We start from the raw sequence: 18,136 nt of genomic DNA, 5'->3' as shown, positions 1-18,136 counted from the left end.
TATTTCTTTAATTCCTAATGTCCTGGTATTTATGTTAACTCTGTAAGATTAAGGCTAGCCTAGCTGTCTCAGCACTGGACTGGAAACGGAGCCAGCACGAAGAATGCAGGACAGAGAAATAGATAACGGTGTGGGTAGGTATGTGGGCAGACACGTGTGGCATATCTACATGTGCATGCGTGCATGCTTGTGTCTGCGTGCGCACCGAAGCTCTCTCCCAGGGAAGGTCCTGAAGCAGAGACACTGCAGCAGTAAGTACACTCAACAACACCCAGTTCTGGTTTCTAAACACCAGGAAAGGAACCAGGGCTGTTTGAAGAAATGGTAGGTGCCAGGGGTGATCCAGGAAGAGTAGAAAAAAAGCTCAGAGTGTCTCGCTGTACCAGAAAGTAAGGCGGTGCTCAACAAATGACAGGAACAAGCCAAGAGGACATGGTAGAAAGCTGGAAGGGGGGAGGTGGCAGCGCCGAAGCAGCGTCCCATTTCCCAGAGGAACAGTTCACTTCGACGACCAGCGAGAGTGCCCGGATGCTCAAGCTGGGGAATGGCAGGCGATGTGTATTCTACCTCGGTAACTCAAGAGACTATGAGCAGACATGACATCATTGCCCGGGTTAATGACATAGTATCTTTAAACCACACAAAAGTGGAACAGCTTTGTTCAGCAGCGGCCTATTGCCAGTTCATGGACATGCTCTTTCCAGGCTGCATTAGTTTGAAGAAAGTAAAATTTCAAGCAAAGTTGGAGCATGAGTATATTCACAATTTTAAACTTCTGCAAGCATCATTTAAGCGAATGAACATCGATAAGGTAATTCCAGTGCAGAAGCTAATGAAAGGACGTTTCCAGGACAACCTGGGTTTTATTCAGTGGTTGAAGCAATTCTACAGTGCAAACTATGATGGGAAGGAGTATGATCCGGTTGAGGTGCGACAAGGCCAAGATGCAATTCCTCCCCCTGACCCTAGCGAACAGATCTTCAACCTGTCCAAGAAGTCACACCATGCAACTCCCCCACAGCAGGCGCAGCTAAATCAAGTCCAGCATCTAAACCACGTTTCACACCTTCTCGTCCCTCGTCTGCCAAAAGGGCTTCGTCCAGTGGCTCAGCATCCAAGTCTGATAAAGATTTAGAAACACAGGTCATACAGCTTAATGAGCAGGTACATTCGTTAAAACTTGCCCTTGAAGGTGTGGAAAAGGAAAGGGATTTCTACTTCGGGAAGCTCAGAGAAATTGAGCTGCTCTGCCAGGAGCATGGGCAGGAAAATGATGGACTTGTGCAGTGACTAATGGAAGTGTTGTGTGCTTCAGAAGAACATGAGGGCCACACAGAAGAGCCAGAACCAGAGGAGCAAGCCCATGACCAGCAGCCCCAACAGCAGGAAGAGTACTCAACCATCTTGGCAGCTCATGACACTTCCATTGTGCATGGGAACTTTTCTTCTGGAGAATTGGAATGTGTGGCCTCAAGCTCAAGAGAAACCAGTTGTTCCCAATCTGCTGTTACCATCCACGCACTGTTGCATACGCCAGCCACTGCACTTGGTCCCCATTTCCTTTGCCAAGATGCATTAGCAGACGGCCATTCTGCAGCCTACCTGAGAGATCATAGGGTCACAGACCTTCAACTTCACTTGGCTGCTTGAGATTGGTTCTGCTCTTTTCCTCATTTCTTTCCAGAGCAACTCTTCCCTGCCCTGAAACTACCACCACCATCCCCACCTCTTTTTATCCTGGTGTGAAACAATGGTAATTTGATACATGGTATTTATATTGGCATTTCTCAATGCAGTGTCACTAGATGTCACGTGCATTTGTGGTGCTTTGATGTTTGCAAGTCTAATTTCTGAACATGAATTTGGTCAAATAATTGGAACAAAGGGAAACAGATACTTGATATGAAAGCCATAATGACAGTGACTTGTGTGGGGGGAGGACATAGGGTCAGTTTTTCCCTCTACTCACAACAATAAAAGGGAAAAAAACTGATTCGAAACTAGGACTTCAAGGTCCAGCCAGCAGTGTTCATAGAGCAGCATGTTAGACAAGCACACAGTATGTTGTTAGTTTTGAAAGACATTCACTCAAGGAAAACACCATCTCAGCTTTTCCCTGTCTCTGCTCCTGCCCTCCCGCCTGCCTCCCCAATTCCTGGGTTCTCATGTTATTTTCTTTCTCAGGGTCCTCTTTGGTGGGCAGCCACTCTCCCCAAAGTGTCATCAGTTATCTGCCGTCTGAAGGGGGTCTTGGTGGGTACAGATCCTCCTGCCTCATCCCTCTTCCTCCTCACGTGGATTTCAGCCCAGATCCTGTCATTCACACTAGGGAGTTCCTCCCGAAGGGGAGCTTCTGGGTGTGCAGCCTGAGCTGCACTGGGCTCCACATCAGGTTGCACACTGGCTGAAAGGCTGGACCCAAAGACTTCACTCACAGGAGCATGTTCCAAGGGAGAATCATAGTTCTGCGGTCTGGTGTTGACACTGGAACAACAGCACAGAAAAACCTATGACTCCCAGTATCTTCTGGAATGAGGAATTTCCCCTCTCTAACACAAGGGCCCTCCTTGTCATTGACATTTGCTAAACCATGGTAATTCATAAACAGAGGAAACACTAATGAATTAAAAGCATTCCTTATTTTTTTAACTAATATCTGCACATTTTCTTAGTCTCTTTCCAAAATCTTTGCCTCTTTTCCCCCCTTTTAACAGATGATTGCCCTTCCTGGATCATTCATTTCACTCGGTTTCTAACTTTAGATTTACTTTCTTATTAGCAGGTGCATCAAAAATAAGAAACAAATGTGACCACCCCACTCTCTGCTTAATTGAAAAGCTGAAAATAAATTTCTGAATAATGTGTCATAACACTTTGAAATTTCTTTATTAATTGATGAAATAATTCTAAATTCTAGCATTGAAGCTTTGCACCAAACGATGTCATTCCAAAATAAATCTTTTGCAGCAAAAAAAAACACCTGGGTCTCCCACTGACAAAATCTGAAGAAAAAATGGGAGCAGTAAAATAGTGAGAGTAAAGGGTTATTACCTACTGAATAAAATATAAATCTATGAGGCTTGCCTACTAAAAGAACAATGAACAACTCTGAGATGACAAAAATGGTTCATTGCAAGCCAACATGAATGACCATGCCAGAGAACAGAGACGTCACCAGCTCCTGAAGGACCTGTTCGTTCTGTGAGATTACACAAAGCTCTTCTATAATCCCTAAAGAAAGGTGGGAGGGGCACCAAGTAAGGCAACCACAATAAGGCTGGGAAGTCTTCTACAAGATCCAACAGGTGTTTTCAACGAGGCAGGGAAACTCCACGCAGGGTTTAGTGTGCTCTCATTCCCAGCCTTAAGATTCAGCAGAAGCCAGAGGTTCATCAAGCCTGACAGACATTTCAGATTGGATCCGGCAGTCCACAGAAAATGTGTCCAGACAGGAGGCCCATAATAAATGGCTGTCAAAGGGGCCTAAAATGACCCAGTGCTTAGAGTTCTTAATTTACAACAGGACATCTCTATACAGGGTCACAGTGCAGTAACATTTAAACAATCTGGAAGTTTAAACGCAGGCTCTTTGGAGAGATGTCAGTTCACTGGCTGCACAGATTGAGTTACTTATAAAGAAGCAAGCAAGCAAGGAGACAGAGCGGGAGAGAGAAAGCTTTGCACCGCAGACGACAGCTAATAAATGGAAGAGGAATGTTGCAATTAGAAGACCAGTGATCATGGGAAATACCAAGAAAATCATCAAGCAAGAATCAGCAGTTGATGGGTGAAAATGTGAAGTGATTTATGCAGTCTCTGAGTATCAATTATATGTGGTAAAATATTAACATTTGCACAATCTGGGAGGGTATGTGGGATTTTTTTAAACTCTTCTTTTGATTTTTGTAAATGTGGGATTAGGTAAAAATTAAAATTCAGGAAAAAAGCAGGCCACAGCTTTCTCAGTGATAACAGAGTTCTAAGACAAAGTCAATAAGTAACTATGCAGGGTCCCAGGTAATTGGAATTTCTAAAGAAGATATTAAAAACTTGACAAATATATTAAAACATTTATCATGAAAGATTTCTGTAATGTTTTCTATTATAAAATATACCTCAATTATTTTAAAGACAAAAGACCACTGAAATAGTTTTCACAAAGGGTGAAAACTGTCAAGTTATTGAAAACTGGAACATTAGTTGTTTTTTCTCTAATAATTAGCAATAATGTGTCAAAATAAAAAGGTTTGTTGGGGGGAGGAAGTGAGATTCAGTGTTCATGTCTTGAGAGAGAAAAGTGGCTTAGTTTTTAGTTTATTTGAAATAAAAAATAGAAGCTTTAAGTATTTTAAAAATTATATTTATGGCTGGGTGTGGGGGTGAATGCCTGTAATCCAAGCACATGGGAGGCTGAGGCAGGAGAATCACCATGAGTTTGAGGTCAGCCTGGGCTACATAAGGCCAGGCTGAACTACATAGCAAGACCTGCTTTAAAAAAAAAAAATAAAATCATTTATGAATAAACATTTATGAATCATAGTTCCAAGTCTTGGAGTGAAATTAAAAACCAAATTAAAGTCAATATATATCACTCATATTTATGATTACTGAGCCATATGAAGGTGTTATAAAATCAAAATATAAACTAAAGAAAGACTGCATCAAACATACTCTATTGTTATTAATACAATAAAATGTTTTCAAGAATTTTAACTTTAATGAGAAGAGATCCTACTTTAACTGAGTTTTTTTCAGAGTGTGATAGCAACCCTGACATTAACTAATCTTTAAAAATATAACAAATAAACAGGAGGCAATTAAGGACAATGATGTTTCTATTTTATAATAACTTTAAAAATGACATTGGTATCAAATAATGCTTCCCTGAGGGGTACAAAGCCTTTCCTTTGCAAGACAGAAAGGGTATTTAAGTTACTGAGACTGAATAAGCTGAATTCGGAATCTGTATCATGTATGCTGGCCGAGGACACATTCTACATGCTAGGTGCTATTCCAATCACCTTTACATGGACTGATTCAGCTATAACCACCTCTCGGTGATTTAAGCACCACTATAACTTTCTCTTTAAAGATAAGGAAACTGCCAGGCTTGGTGACACATGCCTGTAATCCCAGCACTAGGGAGGCAGAGGCAGGAGGATTGCAGGCCTGGGCTATACAGTGAGTTCAGGACCAGTCTGAATTACATAGCGAGACCCTGTCTCAAAAAGTAAGATAAGGAAACTAAGATTCAAGGAGGTTAAGTACTAACCCACCATCACACAGCCAGGAAGTGACAAAACTGCATCTGCTCATGGACCCCTCAGGGTCTATGAGCTCTGTGTGTGTGCATGCATGTGCGCATGTGTGTGTGTGCACGCACATGCTGAATATTCATTCAGGTTTTAAAATGTTTTACCTTTATTAGTACATGTTTGCAGTACAAGGTCACATTCATTACGAGGAGTTGGTTCATGTACACAACACATCTTCATTTTTTACCCTCCACTCATCTCTTCCTCCCCTTCCCATTTACAAGAGATCTGTTTCCTATCATCTATCTTTTATTTTGCTCTTTAATTCATTTATATTTTGGGTTTGTAATATAAGAGAAACCATGTGATATCTAAGCTTGTGTGTCTGATTTATTTCATTTACCATTATGGCCTCGAAGTACATCTATTTTCCTACAAATGACTCAAGTTTATCCTTCTTTGTGGCAAAGTACACTCCACTGTGTGTAAATACCACATTTTCTTTATCCATTCATCTGTTGAAGGACATATAGGCTGCTTCTTTTTTTTTTTTTTTTTTTGGTACCAGGGATTGAACTCGGGTCCTTGTGCTTGCGCAGCAGGCGGCGAAACCACTGAGCTAAATCCCCAGCCCTTATAGGCTGCTTCTAAGATTTAGCTATCATGAATTGTGCTGCTATAAACATGGGTATGCACGCATGTATCAGTCATATGGTGTCTTTACCACAGTGCCTCCTTTCCCAAAACTAAGCTAGACAGATGTTCTTCACAGGGGCTGCATCTTATAACAACAAAAACTAAAGTTTTTAATATATCCAATATTGTATCAATCCCAATATATTCTTTGAAACACATGATGCAAATTTTCTGCTGAGATTTGAAACATGAAACACCACGAGGCATCTCCTGCTTCATCAGGGTGTTCCAGAGTTCATCAAGATTTTTCCACACAGTATCTCCTCCAAAAAAGTATACATAAGGAGTTCAAGTTAAAACTCAGGGAACTGACAAGGGAAGACAGTAGGCAATTTTTAGATAATCAAAAGGCCAGAGAGGGGAGCAAAATTACCAAGTATTTTCATCAAATGCAGAAAAAATTGGCTTCTATTTCATCAAAAAGCTGGGCTGGTCTTTAAGGGTCTTTCAACTCTTGTAGTCATTGGGAATCACAGACAGGTGGCTTTGTGAAGCCCATCAAGAATATGGGTTGGATTTTTAGAGAGTCTTTGGACTTTTCTTTCAGCGCAGATTGAAACCTGGGGTTAGAAACAATAATGATTAGAAATGGAAAGCTACTGGTCCAAGTTCTCCTGTGCCCAACTCCAACTCTCTTTTGTGGCTGCACACTTGTCACCAGCTCATTCACATGACAGAGATTCTCTGAGGAATCTCCACATAGCAGGCACATTTCAGGTGTCTGTACAAGGGCCGCATAGTGGCTTTCCAGATCCCTGGGTCACTTTTGCCTCCCTGGTCCCTTTTCTCTCATAAAAACATTAAAATTCTATTTAATGACTATATTGGTAAAAAGACAAGGGAGTCCTGACTGGATACATTATTGTATATTCATTCTTAGTATGCCCATTTTTTTCTCCTGCTTCTAAAAGAAATTAAAATTGAGTGCTTGAAGACTCCTTGAAGTTTCATGGGCCCCAGGTACTGTTGACTGGAACACACAACTTGGTGAAACCAAAGAGTGACTGAAGGTGAACAATATTCCATCGAAGTTAGAATCGAAATGAGGCAGTGTAGATTTGCACACAGCCCATGTACTGAGCCAGCTGGTTACCAGCTTTATGACAATAAAGGTATCTGTAGATGCTCCTCAGCATTCCGAAATGATTTATTCAGAATGGTTCTTCCACTGTGGGAGAAGACATCTGGAGCCCTCACTTCTCAACTGAAGATAGAGGCATTCAGTAGAGTATTCCAGATCAGTCTCCGATACTCAGACATCCCTAGGCGTAAGATGCCAGGAGTTGTTTAGGCAACAGTAACTAAGCTGCTAGCAGCTTCACATTTCATCAGTATCTTCCTTCTATTAAGTGGCTCCATGTAATACAAGTCTAGCAAGATGTATGATTTATCAGGCATTTGTAATTAATAGGTCACCCGGCATCATTATAAATCCAGGTGTCAAAAATAAGTAAGATGATTCATCCGAGTAAAAAAAATAGGCCACTCATTCAGGATTCTTGGAAACCATAGATATTTGAATACCTACATTTTTAAATTATGTATTTACAATTAGAAAACTACACTCAGCAACCTGGCGTCCTCAGTCTTCAGCAGCCATGTGTTTCAAGCTGTACCAGATCATAGGGATAGGAACCGAGACCATTCAAACTGAACAATGGGGTAAATGAAATTAAGTAGATTGTAGTTATAAATATACCTCGCATCTATTGGCATAGGAGAAGGGGTATTTAGAAGGCAGAGACATCCTTTTATCAATAATTTTGTCTTATAGAGACATGCGAGGGATAGGGGATGAAAAAACATTAAGATGTTACACACATATACCAACTTTCTACCATAATTAATTATTATGTAGAGCAAACTTGTACTAGTAAAAGAATTTTTAAAAAGAAACCCCTTAAAATCTTGCAGTACAGGTACGAGATGGGTGTGGTGGGCAGAAACGTGGAAGAAGCCTGAAGAAAGATTAACAAGGCCCGTGACCCGTCACTATCAGCTTCCAGAGCACACTTCTGCAGAAGCTTCTCATCAGTTCTCTACTTGGTGTCCACACTGTTTCCTTTGCTGGGAGCCCACTCTGTACTCTGGTCCCCAGATGTTCAGGACGCTATAGCGGGGTTAACACATCACCCCCAAATTTAGTGATTTCAAACAACCCATTCATTTTGTTCAGTTTTAGGGCCCTAGAACACAAGGAGAGCTAACCTGGGCAGCCCACCTGTGTAGTTATGGCTGCTTGCAGTCAGTTCGGGAGGGCTGAGTGCCCATGATGGTCGGTAGCTGATGCTGTCAGCCGGGGCTCAGCTCTGCTGCCCACCAGCCACCGGGTGGCTTCTGACCTAGCCCGACACAGCACTGTCACTTCCGTGGCTCTCCATGTTCTATCCTTGGATCGCTGAGGTGGGCTCAGAAAGCCACTAAGGTTGGCTCAGATTCTGGGGAGTAACAGATCTACCCACCATGCCATAGGAGGAGTGTCTGAAATTGTACAGAACTATTTGAAAATCACCACAGCACACAATGAAGCCACAGAGTGGAGTTCTGCCAGCCTTTGGGAAGTGCAGTAACTGCTTGACCAGTGTAATAGGGTGAGCAGGAATGACAGCTGTCGGGCAACAGCCACTCCACGACAGGGTCACTTCCTGGGGAAATTCTCACACTCCCTTGTCCACTGGTGCACAGAGCACCCCGATTGTACAGAGAAGCATCATTATTTAAGTGACTGACACTGTGCTCCTGCTGCTTTGTGCACAAGCTCCCCATGTCAGAAGTCAGAGGGGAAGTGACAAGGAGAAAGGTGTGGCTGGACAGGAGTACGCAGGTGACCACAGCAGATGTCGGGGGCTGGCATGATGATGGCGGCTACCGCAAACGAGGGGAGTTTTGTGTAGAGGAATAGCAGGGCCTGAGTCCCACCGCAGCAGCTGTGTTGAGAACAGGCTGAGGGCAGCAGGGGCAGAGCAGGGAGCTGCTCACGGGGCTAACGGAAGGATGGAGAGGATGGGGGCTGGACGGCAGCAGCAGCAGCTGAACGGTGAGAAGTGGCCTTTCCGGGGATGTTTTGAAAGCAGAGTCCAGAAGCATGTGCCACTGCTTTGGTCTGCTAGCTCGGCTCTTTTTGGCACACACTTGCAACTTGGGACTCATTTGGTAGCTGTACAGCTGATAGGAATCCAGCCATAAAATATAAGAAGTATGAAAACACAGGAACTTAATGGCCCCAAGTCACCTGAGTAAAGAATTGTTTTTACACAAGCAAACGCACAGACAATCACATTTTTGCTTGACCATGTGCATTCTTTTTCCTTTTTCTTCCTCCTTTTAATGTCATACTCGGTGAATTCAAACAGCTGTCCCAACTTCGATGAGCTGTTAAGTGCTCAGGAACAATTTTCCTTTTTCTGAGTTAGGATATTTTGAATTCAAATTGTGCGATCATGCACATCTTAATATCACAGAAAAAAATACACAGCTCTTAAAACATCTGGTTGTTTGCTACTGTCAAAATTTAACATCACGGGGGCTGGGGATTTAGCTCAGTGGCTCTGCCACCTGTCTTGAAAGCGCAAGGTCCCAAGTTCGATCCCCGGGACCAAAAAACAAAACAAAACAAAAATTTAACATCATATTTATTTAATAAGGTAATGACACACAGAAATACTAAAATCATGGGATTGTTTTGGGACGTCACTGGTTGGGTTTAATTTTCATGGTAGAGTTTGTAAAGAAACTGACAATTCTCAAACACTATAGGAACAAGGGAAAATTTATGTAAAAATTCCTTAAAGAGTGTCATGGCTTTGCCGGATGCAGTGGTACATGCCTGTAATCCCAGCACTGAGGCAGGAGGATCGCTGAGTTCAAGGCCAGCGTGGCCTACAATGTTCAAGGTCGGTCTGAACTATGGAGCAAGACCCTGTCTCAAAAACCGAAGAAGAGTCTCATGGTTTTAACTGCCATAACCTAGAAAAGTGATTCCCAAGTTTAAATTTTCTTAGCTTGATCTGGTGACACTCCCTACATTCTTTGCTATGCATTAACATTCATCTAATTCAAATAAAAGTAAAATAGGTATCATAAAACAGATTGAGAATCACTGTTCCTTCAGACATATTGAAGTGAATGATCAGTTTGTAGTAAACTTGGTATGATCACCACAGAAGTTACCTACCAGTGCCACCACCAACTCATGATTCTAGAAGGAAAAGAAAATGAATGGTGAGCAGAGTTCTAGCGTGTCTCCTGGCCTTAGACCTCACGCTTCCAGAGAATATACTAATGTACAAAACCACAGTGCCCTGCTAATGTTGTAAACAAATTCCAGTTGCTTTTTCTGCATAGTGTCAAATTCCATACATACATACATATATATATAAATGTTTCAAATATGAAAGAGCCAGAAATGGTACTAGAAAAATGAGGATGGATTTTGAGGTCATACAGACCAGAGTTTGAATTGTCAGAGCTTAAACCAATTCCTACTTTTAAGAATTTAAGGAAAAATGGGCAAAGCTAGACATACAAAGATGTTGTGCTTAGTGTCTTATTTAATGTTTTAATTAAAATGCTAAAAAAAACTGGACATGGTGGTACATCCCTATACTCCTAACACTTGGGAGGCTGAGGCAGAAGGATCAAGAGTTCAAGGCCAGCCTAGGCTACATAGTAGGACCTTGTCTCACAAAAATAGGATAAATAATCTAAACATACACAGGTTGAAATCTGAAAACCCCAAATCTGGAATGATCCACAAGTGTCATGTCAGCATTCAAAAAGTTTCAAACTTTGACAGACTTCAGGATTAGGGATACTGAACCAGTAAAGTCTATATAGATAGTTCAGAATCCAGAAAACCCCAGAATCCGGTATCTCTTCTGCTCCTAAGCATGTCAGATAAGAGATATTCAACCTTTATAATCTAAGTGCAACTTAGGACTGGTGAAAAAAGCAATGGTTTATCTCATGATGAAAAGCAGAATATTGCTATACATACAGGCTAGATCAGGCTGCAGTTAACACCCCCACACACACACACACAGTCACTCACACTTCTCTCTCCACGACCTCCATGAACAAATGTCACTGCAGTCTCTCATCAGCAATGAAAGGCTTCTGCCCCTACTGCATTTGCCTAGCAGATCACAAGTCTAACTAGACCTCCAAGTGCTGCAGACACAGGATCCCACCGAGAGCCCAGAAAGCCACGGCCATTATGCACTACAACCACGCACCAATTAAAAATATTCACATGGAAATCTATTTTTTAACATACGTAAACTATGAATAAGGTACCAAGTGGAAAAATAAGTACATTCCCATTACAGTGATCTCTAGGTGTGTGTTACATATGTATTTTTAAAAACATCAGAAAGATATACAGTATGTTTAATGTTTTCTTTGGGTGGTAGTAAACTTGCTTCATATTATTTGGTAGTATCGTTTCTTTTTCTATTATAAAAAATACATTGATGCTAAAAGCAAGCTGTAACTGTTTCTGAAGAACACACAGTAACAGACTGGCTAAGACAACCTCACTGCGTTAGCTGAGGAATCAGCTCTGGGTCTGCACCACTGAGTCCTAACTGACCAGCCTGAATGGCTTCGGGGAGAAGAGGGGACCAGTGTCCCCCAAAGCTCCGGGCAGGGCAGCCCGAGGGCCTGAGCACCCTGCCTACACTGACTGATGTTGCACACTGGCCCTCTCACTCTGCAAGTGCACGGTGCCCACAGCCTCGCACGGAGACCAGGACACGCTGAGTGTGGGGAGGCCGGGTAGGTGGCACATGTCTGTGTCAGGCAGATGGACAGAGAGACAGAATCTTTGTGGTTTCCTTGTCTGTGAAACATGAATGGGGGAAAATAAGGCCATGCAGAGCGTTGCCAAGATTGAGTGAGACAATGCAGGTAAAGCAACCAGCACACAGAAGGTGTCAAATAAATGACTGATACTATTATTGCCCTAGGTCTAGATTAAACGTAAGAAAAGCTCGATTAAGCAGCACAGTAACAAGCAAGGGATATTTTATTGTATGCATATTCTCCAAAATCCCCCACAAAAACGCACCCACAAATAGGAGCAAAGAACAAAGTTTTCTAGCCTCTCTGGGATACACAGGGCATCATATCTCATAGAAACATGGCTAGTATAAAAACAAAGTGTACTAGTTAACATCACCTTTTGTTTCCGGGTCAAAAAAGGTTGTAGAGAAAAACACTTTATTTGTACTCTACTACAAATGTGCTGCACAATTAAACTTCAGCTTACTCAAAGAGTTATGTATAGGAAACTGCAGAAATATGGAGGAGGCATTCAATAATCTGCTCACAATTAACAATTAAGCAATAAACAGTTGAATAAATGCAGCATGTATTACTTGTTAAACCTCACATTGATAATGAGCAGATGATTTATCACTAATAGTAACTGGTTTCTTACTTTTTAGGAGATACCAGATCCAGAAATGGAAGCAGAAAGTACTTTAAAGAAAATTGATTTTAGAAAATATCTCCTTGGATCTGAGCTGCTATAGTACACATCACATATTTGGGTTGGGATTCAACCGTTTAAAAAACAGATACGAACAAATTGAATTGCTATGGGAGGGAACAAAGTAATATCTTCTAAAGCAATACATTATTTTCTGCTTATATCCTCCAGGGAGCAAGACAGAAATAGGGCGTAGTAAACAGATTTACAATACAGTATAATGAATAATAATTTGTTTCTATGTAATGCTATTAGGGGTACTTCTATCACTTGGACTAATAGACAATTTTAAAATGTGTTGATGATGAAGAACCGGCATTTCCTCGTTACATATGTACAAGAGCTGAATATAAGCATCTTCTCTAATATTCTGTACTTCTCAATCCCTATTCATACAAATTAGCCTGAAGATTCGGGAAAGGAAAGAACAGGAAACTGTCACTTGAAGAACTATATTAGGTGACCCATTCATGAGAAAGTCAAAATAACTATGAGACTATCTGTACCTTCTTTGTATGCCTTGTCAGTACAACTGAGAAAATAATTTTTCCCCACTCCTATAAAAAATATTACCCCATTTGCTGCCTAACGTGTAACAGAAACATGTTTTTGAAAAGAAAAGAGATTGTAGGCTTAGGTGGACAGCAATCTATGTTAAAACATACTTAAGGAAATTCTTCCTTAAATATAAATTTCTCCCGTGACTCATATTAACTCTGTAAAAGGCCTGAAACAACTTTTACATTCTTTATGGAACAGAGTTTTTCATCAAGAACATTTTAAAATAAAAATATTGGAAAGCTATGCACTATTCTCAGCAGCTGTGATATTCCATTCAATTTACCACAGACATGAGAGTGTCACATTTCACAGAAGTTCAAAGGCAACAAAAACCACAGCTCTGCACTCTTTCACAGGGCAAGGACTCGATCACATTCTATTTTCCTTTTGGGACTTAAAATCCGAGGATAGAACCTTTGTATGGACCAAACCATTAACTGAATGAAAGTTAATATATGAAATTGAATGTTAAACATTATGTTTTAAAAGTTATCATTCAGTTTTCCTTCCAAATTATGTTAGTAACATATATTTTGTAAAGAGTTGAAGAAGTGTTAAAGGAAACAATGTTTTAAGATGATGTAACACAAAAAATTTAAAGAACAACAAAAGCCTTCCTTCCGGCCTCATTCTGAAGACAATCAGATTTCATGCAGATCCTTCCGGAATACAGCGTGCCCAACTGACTTTCCTTTCCTTTCCACTTGTATCACACAGTCAGTAAGACTCTAGCTTAACTGCCTGTCATGAACTTTTCTATCCCTGTAAGCCATGGATGTAAACCAGATTTAGTCCTCTAGTTTCACCATACAGAACGACCATGTTGCCTTAATATGAACCCAACACAGTGATGCAGTAGGTTTTAAAAAAAAGTCAATATCCAGGGGCCGAGGATTTAGCTCAGTGGTTTCGCTGCCTATCTCGCAAGTGCAAGGACCCGAGTTTGATCTCTGGAACCAAAAACAAAAAAAACAAACAAAAAAACCCAATATCCATTAGTAAGGCTAACAAAGATACTGTTCCTGTCTGTTTTTACATTTGCCCTTTTTTAAAAAGTACGTCCTTCAACACTCACTCCCACAGCCCTGAAGGAATAGACACATGTGCCATTGTTCAAACAAACAAACACAGAGATAAATATATATATATATTTTTGGTACTGAGGATCGAACTTGGGACCTTGCACTTGCAAGGCAGGCACTGAAACCACTGAGCTAAATCCCCGGCCCAGAGATAAGTGTTTTAATATTGAAAGATAGGCTCTCCATTCCTTAACCTCTGCCTCATCCTAGAACTTGGGTTCAAAGGTTTAAAACAACAGCTTTTAAATAATTTTTGCTAGTTGTGATGAAAGTGATTTACCAGTTAGGAATTCCTATACAACACGTGATTGATAATTATAGCTCTGGCCACCAAGTTCCTCCTATGGAATGTGGCAAACACTCATTCCGACTAACAGTCAGCATCATTTCAAAGCTTTGGAGTACTTTTCTGAAGAGGATATTAAATTGCCACAGTATCGCAGGGGCTCGTCTTGGGACTACGAACAGAACGTGTCTGTTAGGAGGGCCACATGTTCCACAGAGCAGGCTGATCATTTCCCAGCGCCCGCGGGCTACCAGCTGGCTTTTCTAAGTCGTTCCTAGCTGCAGCGAGGAAATGTCAGGTGACTTGTGTGACTCTCCTGTTAACAGCACCATAGAAAAACATCCTCAGGGTGCACTGGGGGAAGGGAAGGATGTGGACGGACTTGGTTGCTACACAAGTCTCATGACTGACATCACGACAGCTGCAAAGGTTTACCTGTGACACATGGAAGGGTTTCTCTGGAAGGGAAGCCACTGAAATGGACCAAATGCTGTGTGCGGATTATGGCACAACCCGAAGACACCACGTATGGCGAAGCCAGAGCCACCTTCGCACACTGCCGGCAAGGAGGGTGGGCCCTGGCTTCTTCACTTTGTCCTCCCCCAACTCCTGCTCTGACAACTGGGAGCCTCTGGACCCTCGGAAGGCCTGCTGGTCTGTGTGGATGTGATTGTGCTTGGGACAGTGTTAAGAAAGTTCTAAACATTAACGTTTTGTTCAATTTTTTCCCCCTCTAAAACTCTCTCCGCGAGGGGACGCTCCTCACCCACGCGCTTCGGTTCACGAGGAAGTTTCAATGAAGCCATTCCACTCCTCGGGAACCGCCACAGACCGTTCCGAGTTGGTTCCCACGGGTGAGTTCCTTTATATTGTATTCTTTAGAAAAATGTCTTTAAGTGGCTGCTGTCCTTCACGTGACAGTGGCCATGGAGCTACACAGAAGGGTTTCGGCAGGTGGAGGTCACTGTTTGTAAGGTTGGGCCATCGCCAGGTCTTGGATCAGTGCAGGGAAAATCCAGTCGCCAGACTGCAGCCCACCACAGGCGTCATGTCCCAGATCTGCAAGAAATGGAACAGGGAAGGGAGAGTCAGTTATTGAGTCCAATGTCAGGAGTCAGTACTGACAAACTTACTTCTGCTGACCTAGAAGAGCTACCAAAGAACAATTCTCTGTCTCTCCTCTCACTACAAAACCTCCCGACGCTGACACTGTAATAAATCCGGTTCACTAAAACAGGTCAAAGGCTTATACTGTGGTATCTCAGTGCCTGAAAACCGCACCACAGTAATCTTTTACGACAGTTTTTTTTTTTAATGTGGCCTGATAGGAATAGATTTCATAGTTTAACATATCAAGAGGGGTACTAAGTATAAAATATTTCCTATTTGTGTTAGTGTTTTCAGAGATTTCATCATGAAAAACTGTGTGGTTACTCCTTACAGGTAGAACGCTGTCTCTCCAGAATTGTGAAGAAGGCCTAGACTCAGGGCTCAGGGAGTCCCAGGCCAGTGGGGAGGTGGTCAGCTCAGCACCACCTACAGGGTTTAAGCGGTGCCAGGCGCTTGGCAGCTCCTTCTGAAGATCACCAGGGCAGAGGGGAACACCGCCGAGATTCCTGGCACCGGAGTGAAAATTCAGAGGCGTGAACCTGTCCCTTGGGGTTTCAGCCTGGCGGCAGGCTGCGTCGCACGGGGAGGCGGGCCCGCCAGTCAGAGGGGGCGCGCGATCTCACCTTTACCACGCGGTCCGTCCCACACGTCACCATCAGCCCCCGGGTGATGTCCATGGACATGTGTGAAATGTTGTGTTTCCCTTCATGGAAGGTTGCTAGAGAAGTCCGACTGACAGAGAGAGAAGAGATCACTGAAACTCACCTCACTCTACTGGAGCTAAGAGATGGGCTTTTCTTCTTTAAGCAACATAAACAACATAAATGTTTACGATAATAGTGTTAAAAATGGTTCCAAAATGTAGCTATAGTTTTGAAGCTATCACTAAAGGATAACAGAAAGCAAAGTTTTAGAAGACACTCGATATAAGTGATTTTTTAAAATGTTATTGGAAATTGAACCCACGCTCCATCTCTTTACTTTTATTCTCTTTTTATTTTTTATTTTGAAGCCTGGGTCTTCCAAAGTCTCTAAGCTGCCCAGGCTGGGCACAAACTTGTGTTCCTCCTGCCTCAGCCTCCCAGAGTGCTGGGATGACAGGCGTGTCCCACCAAGCCTAATTTTCACTTTTTATTAGACAAGCTGACATATAAAAACACAAGGCTTTGGGATTTAGCTCAGTGGCACCGTGCCTGCCTCACAAGCGCAAGGTCCTGAGTCGACCCCCAGTATCAAAAAACAAAAACAAAAAAACCCACAAGGCTTTGCCTGGTGTGGTAGCTCATGCTTGTAATCCTAGTACTTGGGAGCCTGAGGCAGGAGGATCACTGCAAGTTCAAGACTACTCTGAAGTACAGAGAAAGACTCTATCAAAAAAACAAGAAAAGCAAACCACACAGGGCCTTTAAGAGGAAGAGGAACTGCACTGAATGAGATCATACGGCATGGACAAAACATGCATCACAAAGCTACAGGGTCCCCGAAGCCTCTCTGCCACCCACAGTAGCAGCCTCTGCCCGCAACTGGCACTAACGCTGCTCTGCAGCCCAACATCCTCCCTCCCATCACCGGCTTTTTAACCACCAGTGGTGACGCCCTGGCTGACAATGTGGGCCTCTGCCAGGGGTGCCCAGTGCATGGGTAAATGGCGATTCGGTGAGAGGACAGAGAACAGTGGTCCTGTCCTAACGGACCTGCCCGGGTCAGGGCAGGATGGGATGTGTAGACAGATGCGTCTCATACACAGTGTTATGTAAAAGCGGACTTCTAGGTCAGATATCTGTACAAGAAAGAGCACTGGTCTCTAGTTTTCCCTGCACGTTTGCATCCATGCGTGGACAAACGTCGGGGTGGTAGATGTTTTTGTAGACAGTTGGCTCAACCACTGCCTTCCATGCACAGTGGACTTGTCCCTGCCTGGAAGCCCTTGGGATGTGGGGGCTCAGGAATGTCTCATCAGCTCCAATGGGTCTCAGCATTCTTCCCAGTGTTCAAGAAAAAGTCTGTCCCAGCCAGAAGGGTGGCCTGAGAAGAACAGCACTGGTTGCAAGTCACAAATGGAGGACGGATCTTCTCTTTGGAAATGTTCATGAAATTCAGAAGGGACAAACACATAGGGAGAACGCTACCTATACCATTTCTTGGGTTATTTATATTTAACAAACCCTTTTTTGGGCCGGGGATTTAGCTCAGTGGTTTCGCCGCCTGCTGCGTAAGCGCAAGGACCCGAGTTTGATCCCCGGTACCAAAAAAAAAAAAGAAACCCTTTTTTAAAATTACTATTTATTTTTAAGAAACCCTTCAGAGTAAGATGCAAGAAGACAAAGACATGCGAGCACTCACTCTTCGTCTTTGATGGAGTCGTAACACGAGTCACACACTCGGACCTGGAACTCGAAGCCCATGACCGGGTAACTGGAACGTTTGCTGCTGCATTTTCCACACACGGCTTGCCCGCACTTCCGGCAGTGATGCTTCCAGACCAGAGGAGGAAAACAGGGTTTAGCCTTTGCTTTAATGCACATGGCTTCCCTTTAAAATTGGGGAACAGGAGTGGGGAAGATATGCCTTGAATTATAATCACCCCAATTCAATGGATTATTAACACCAGATAATTTCAACACTAATCTTTATTGGTCAAATACTGCCCTTTATT

The 18,136-nt window shown here is 42.6% G+C and overlaps 1 protein-coding gene and 1 pseudogene across 2 annotated transcripts in view; one reads left to right on the top strand and one right to left on the bottom strand.

The window, feature by feature from the left end:
• The first annotated feature begins 529 nt into the window (after window positions 1-529).
• LOC101723799 (microtubule-associated protein RP/EB family member 2 pseudogene) lies at window positions 530-1,757 on the top strand (annotated as a pseudogene).
• A 7,809-nt stretch (window positions 1,758-9,566) lies between these two features.
• Wdfy1 (WD repeat and FYVE domain containing 1) overlaps window positions 9,567-18,136 on the bottom strand; it is a 52,155-nt gene continuing 43,585 nt past the window's right edge. The window contains exons 10-12 of one of the 2 annotated variants that reach the window (XM_004864467.4): window positions 17,824-17,954; window positions 16,104-16,212; window positions 9,567-15,429 (exon numbers count right to left, since the gene is read on the bottom strand). In XM_004864467.4, the coding sequence (XP_004864524.1) occupies window positions 15,370-15,429; window positions 16,104-16,212; window positions 17,824-17,954 (300 nt within the window). In that variant the 3' untranslated portion in view covers window positions 9,567-15,369. The remainder of the gene's footprint in view (window positions 15,430-16,103; window positions 16,213-17,823; window positions 17,955-18,136) is intronic. The other variant, XM_087205989.1, reaches the window with a different exon arrangement.

Source organism: Heterocephalus glaber, unplaced genomic scaffold (assembly GCF_053883595.1).
Source record: "Heterocephalus glaber isolate CG9 unplaced genomic scaffold, H.glaber_assembly_v1.0 deba00000621, whole genome shotgun sequence".
In the NCBI taxonomy this organism is placed as follows: domain Eukaryota; kingdom Metazoa; phylum Chordata; class Mammalia; order Rodentia; family Bathyergidae; genus Heterocephalus; species Heterocephalus glaber.
The sequence above is the reverse complement of the archived record's forward strand: the minus strand, read 5'-3'. Positions and strand labels throughout refer to the sequence as shown.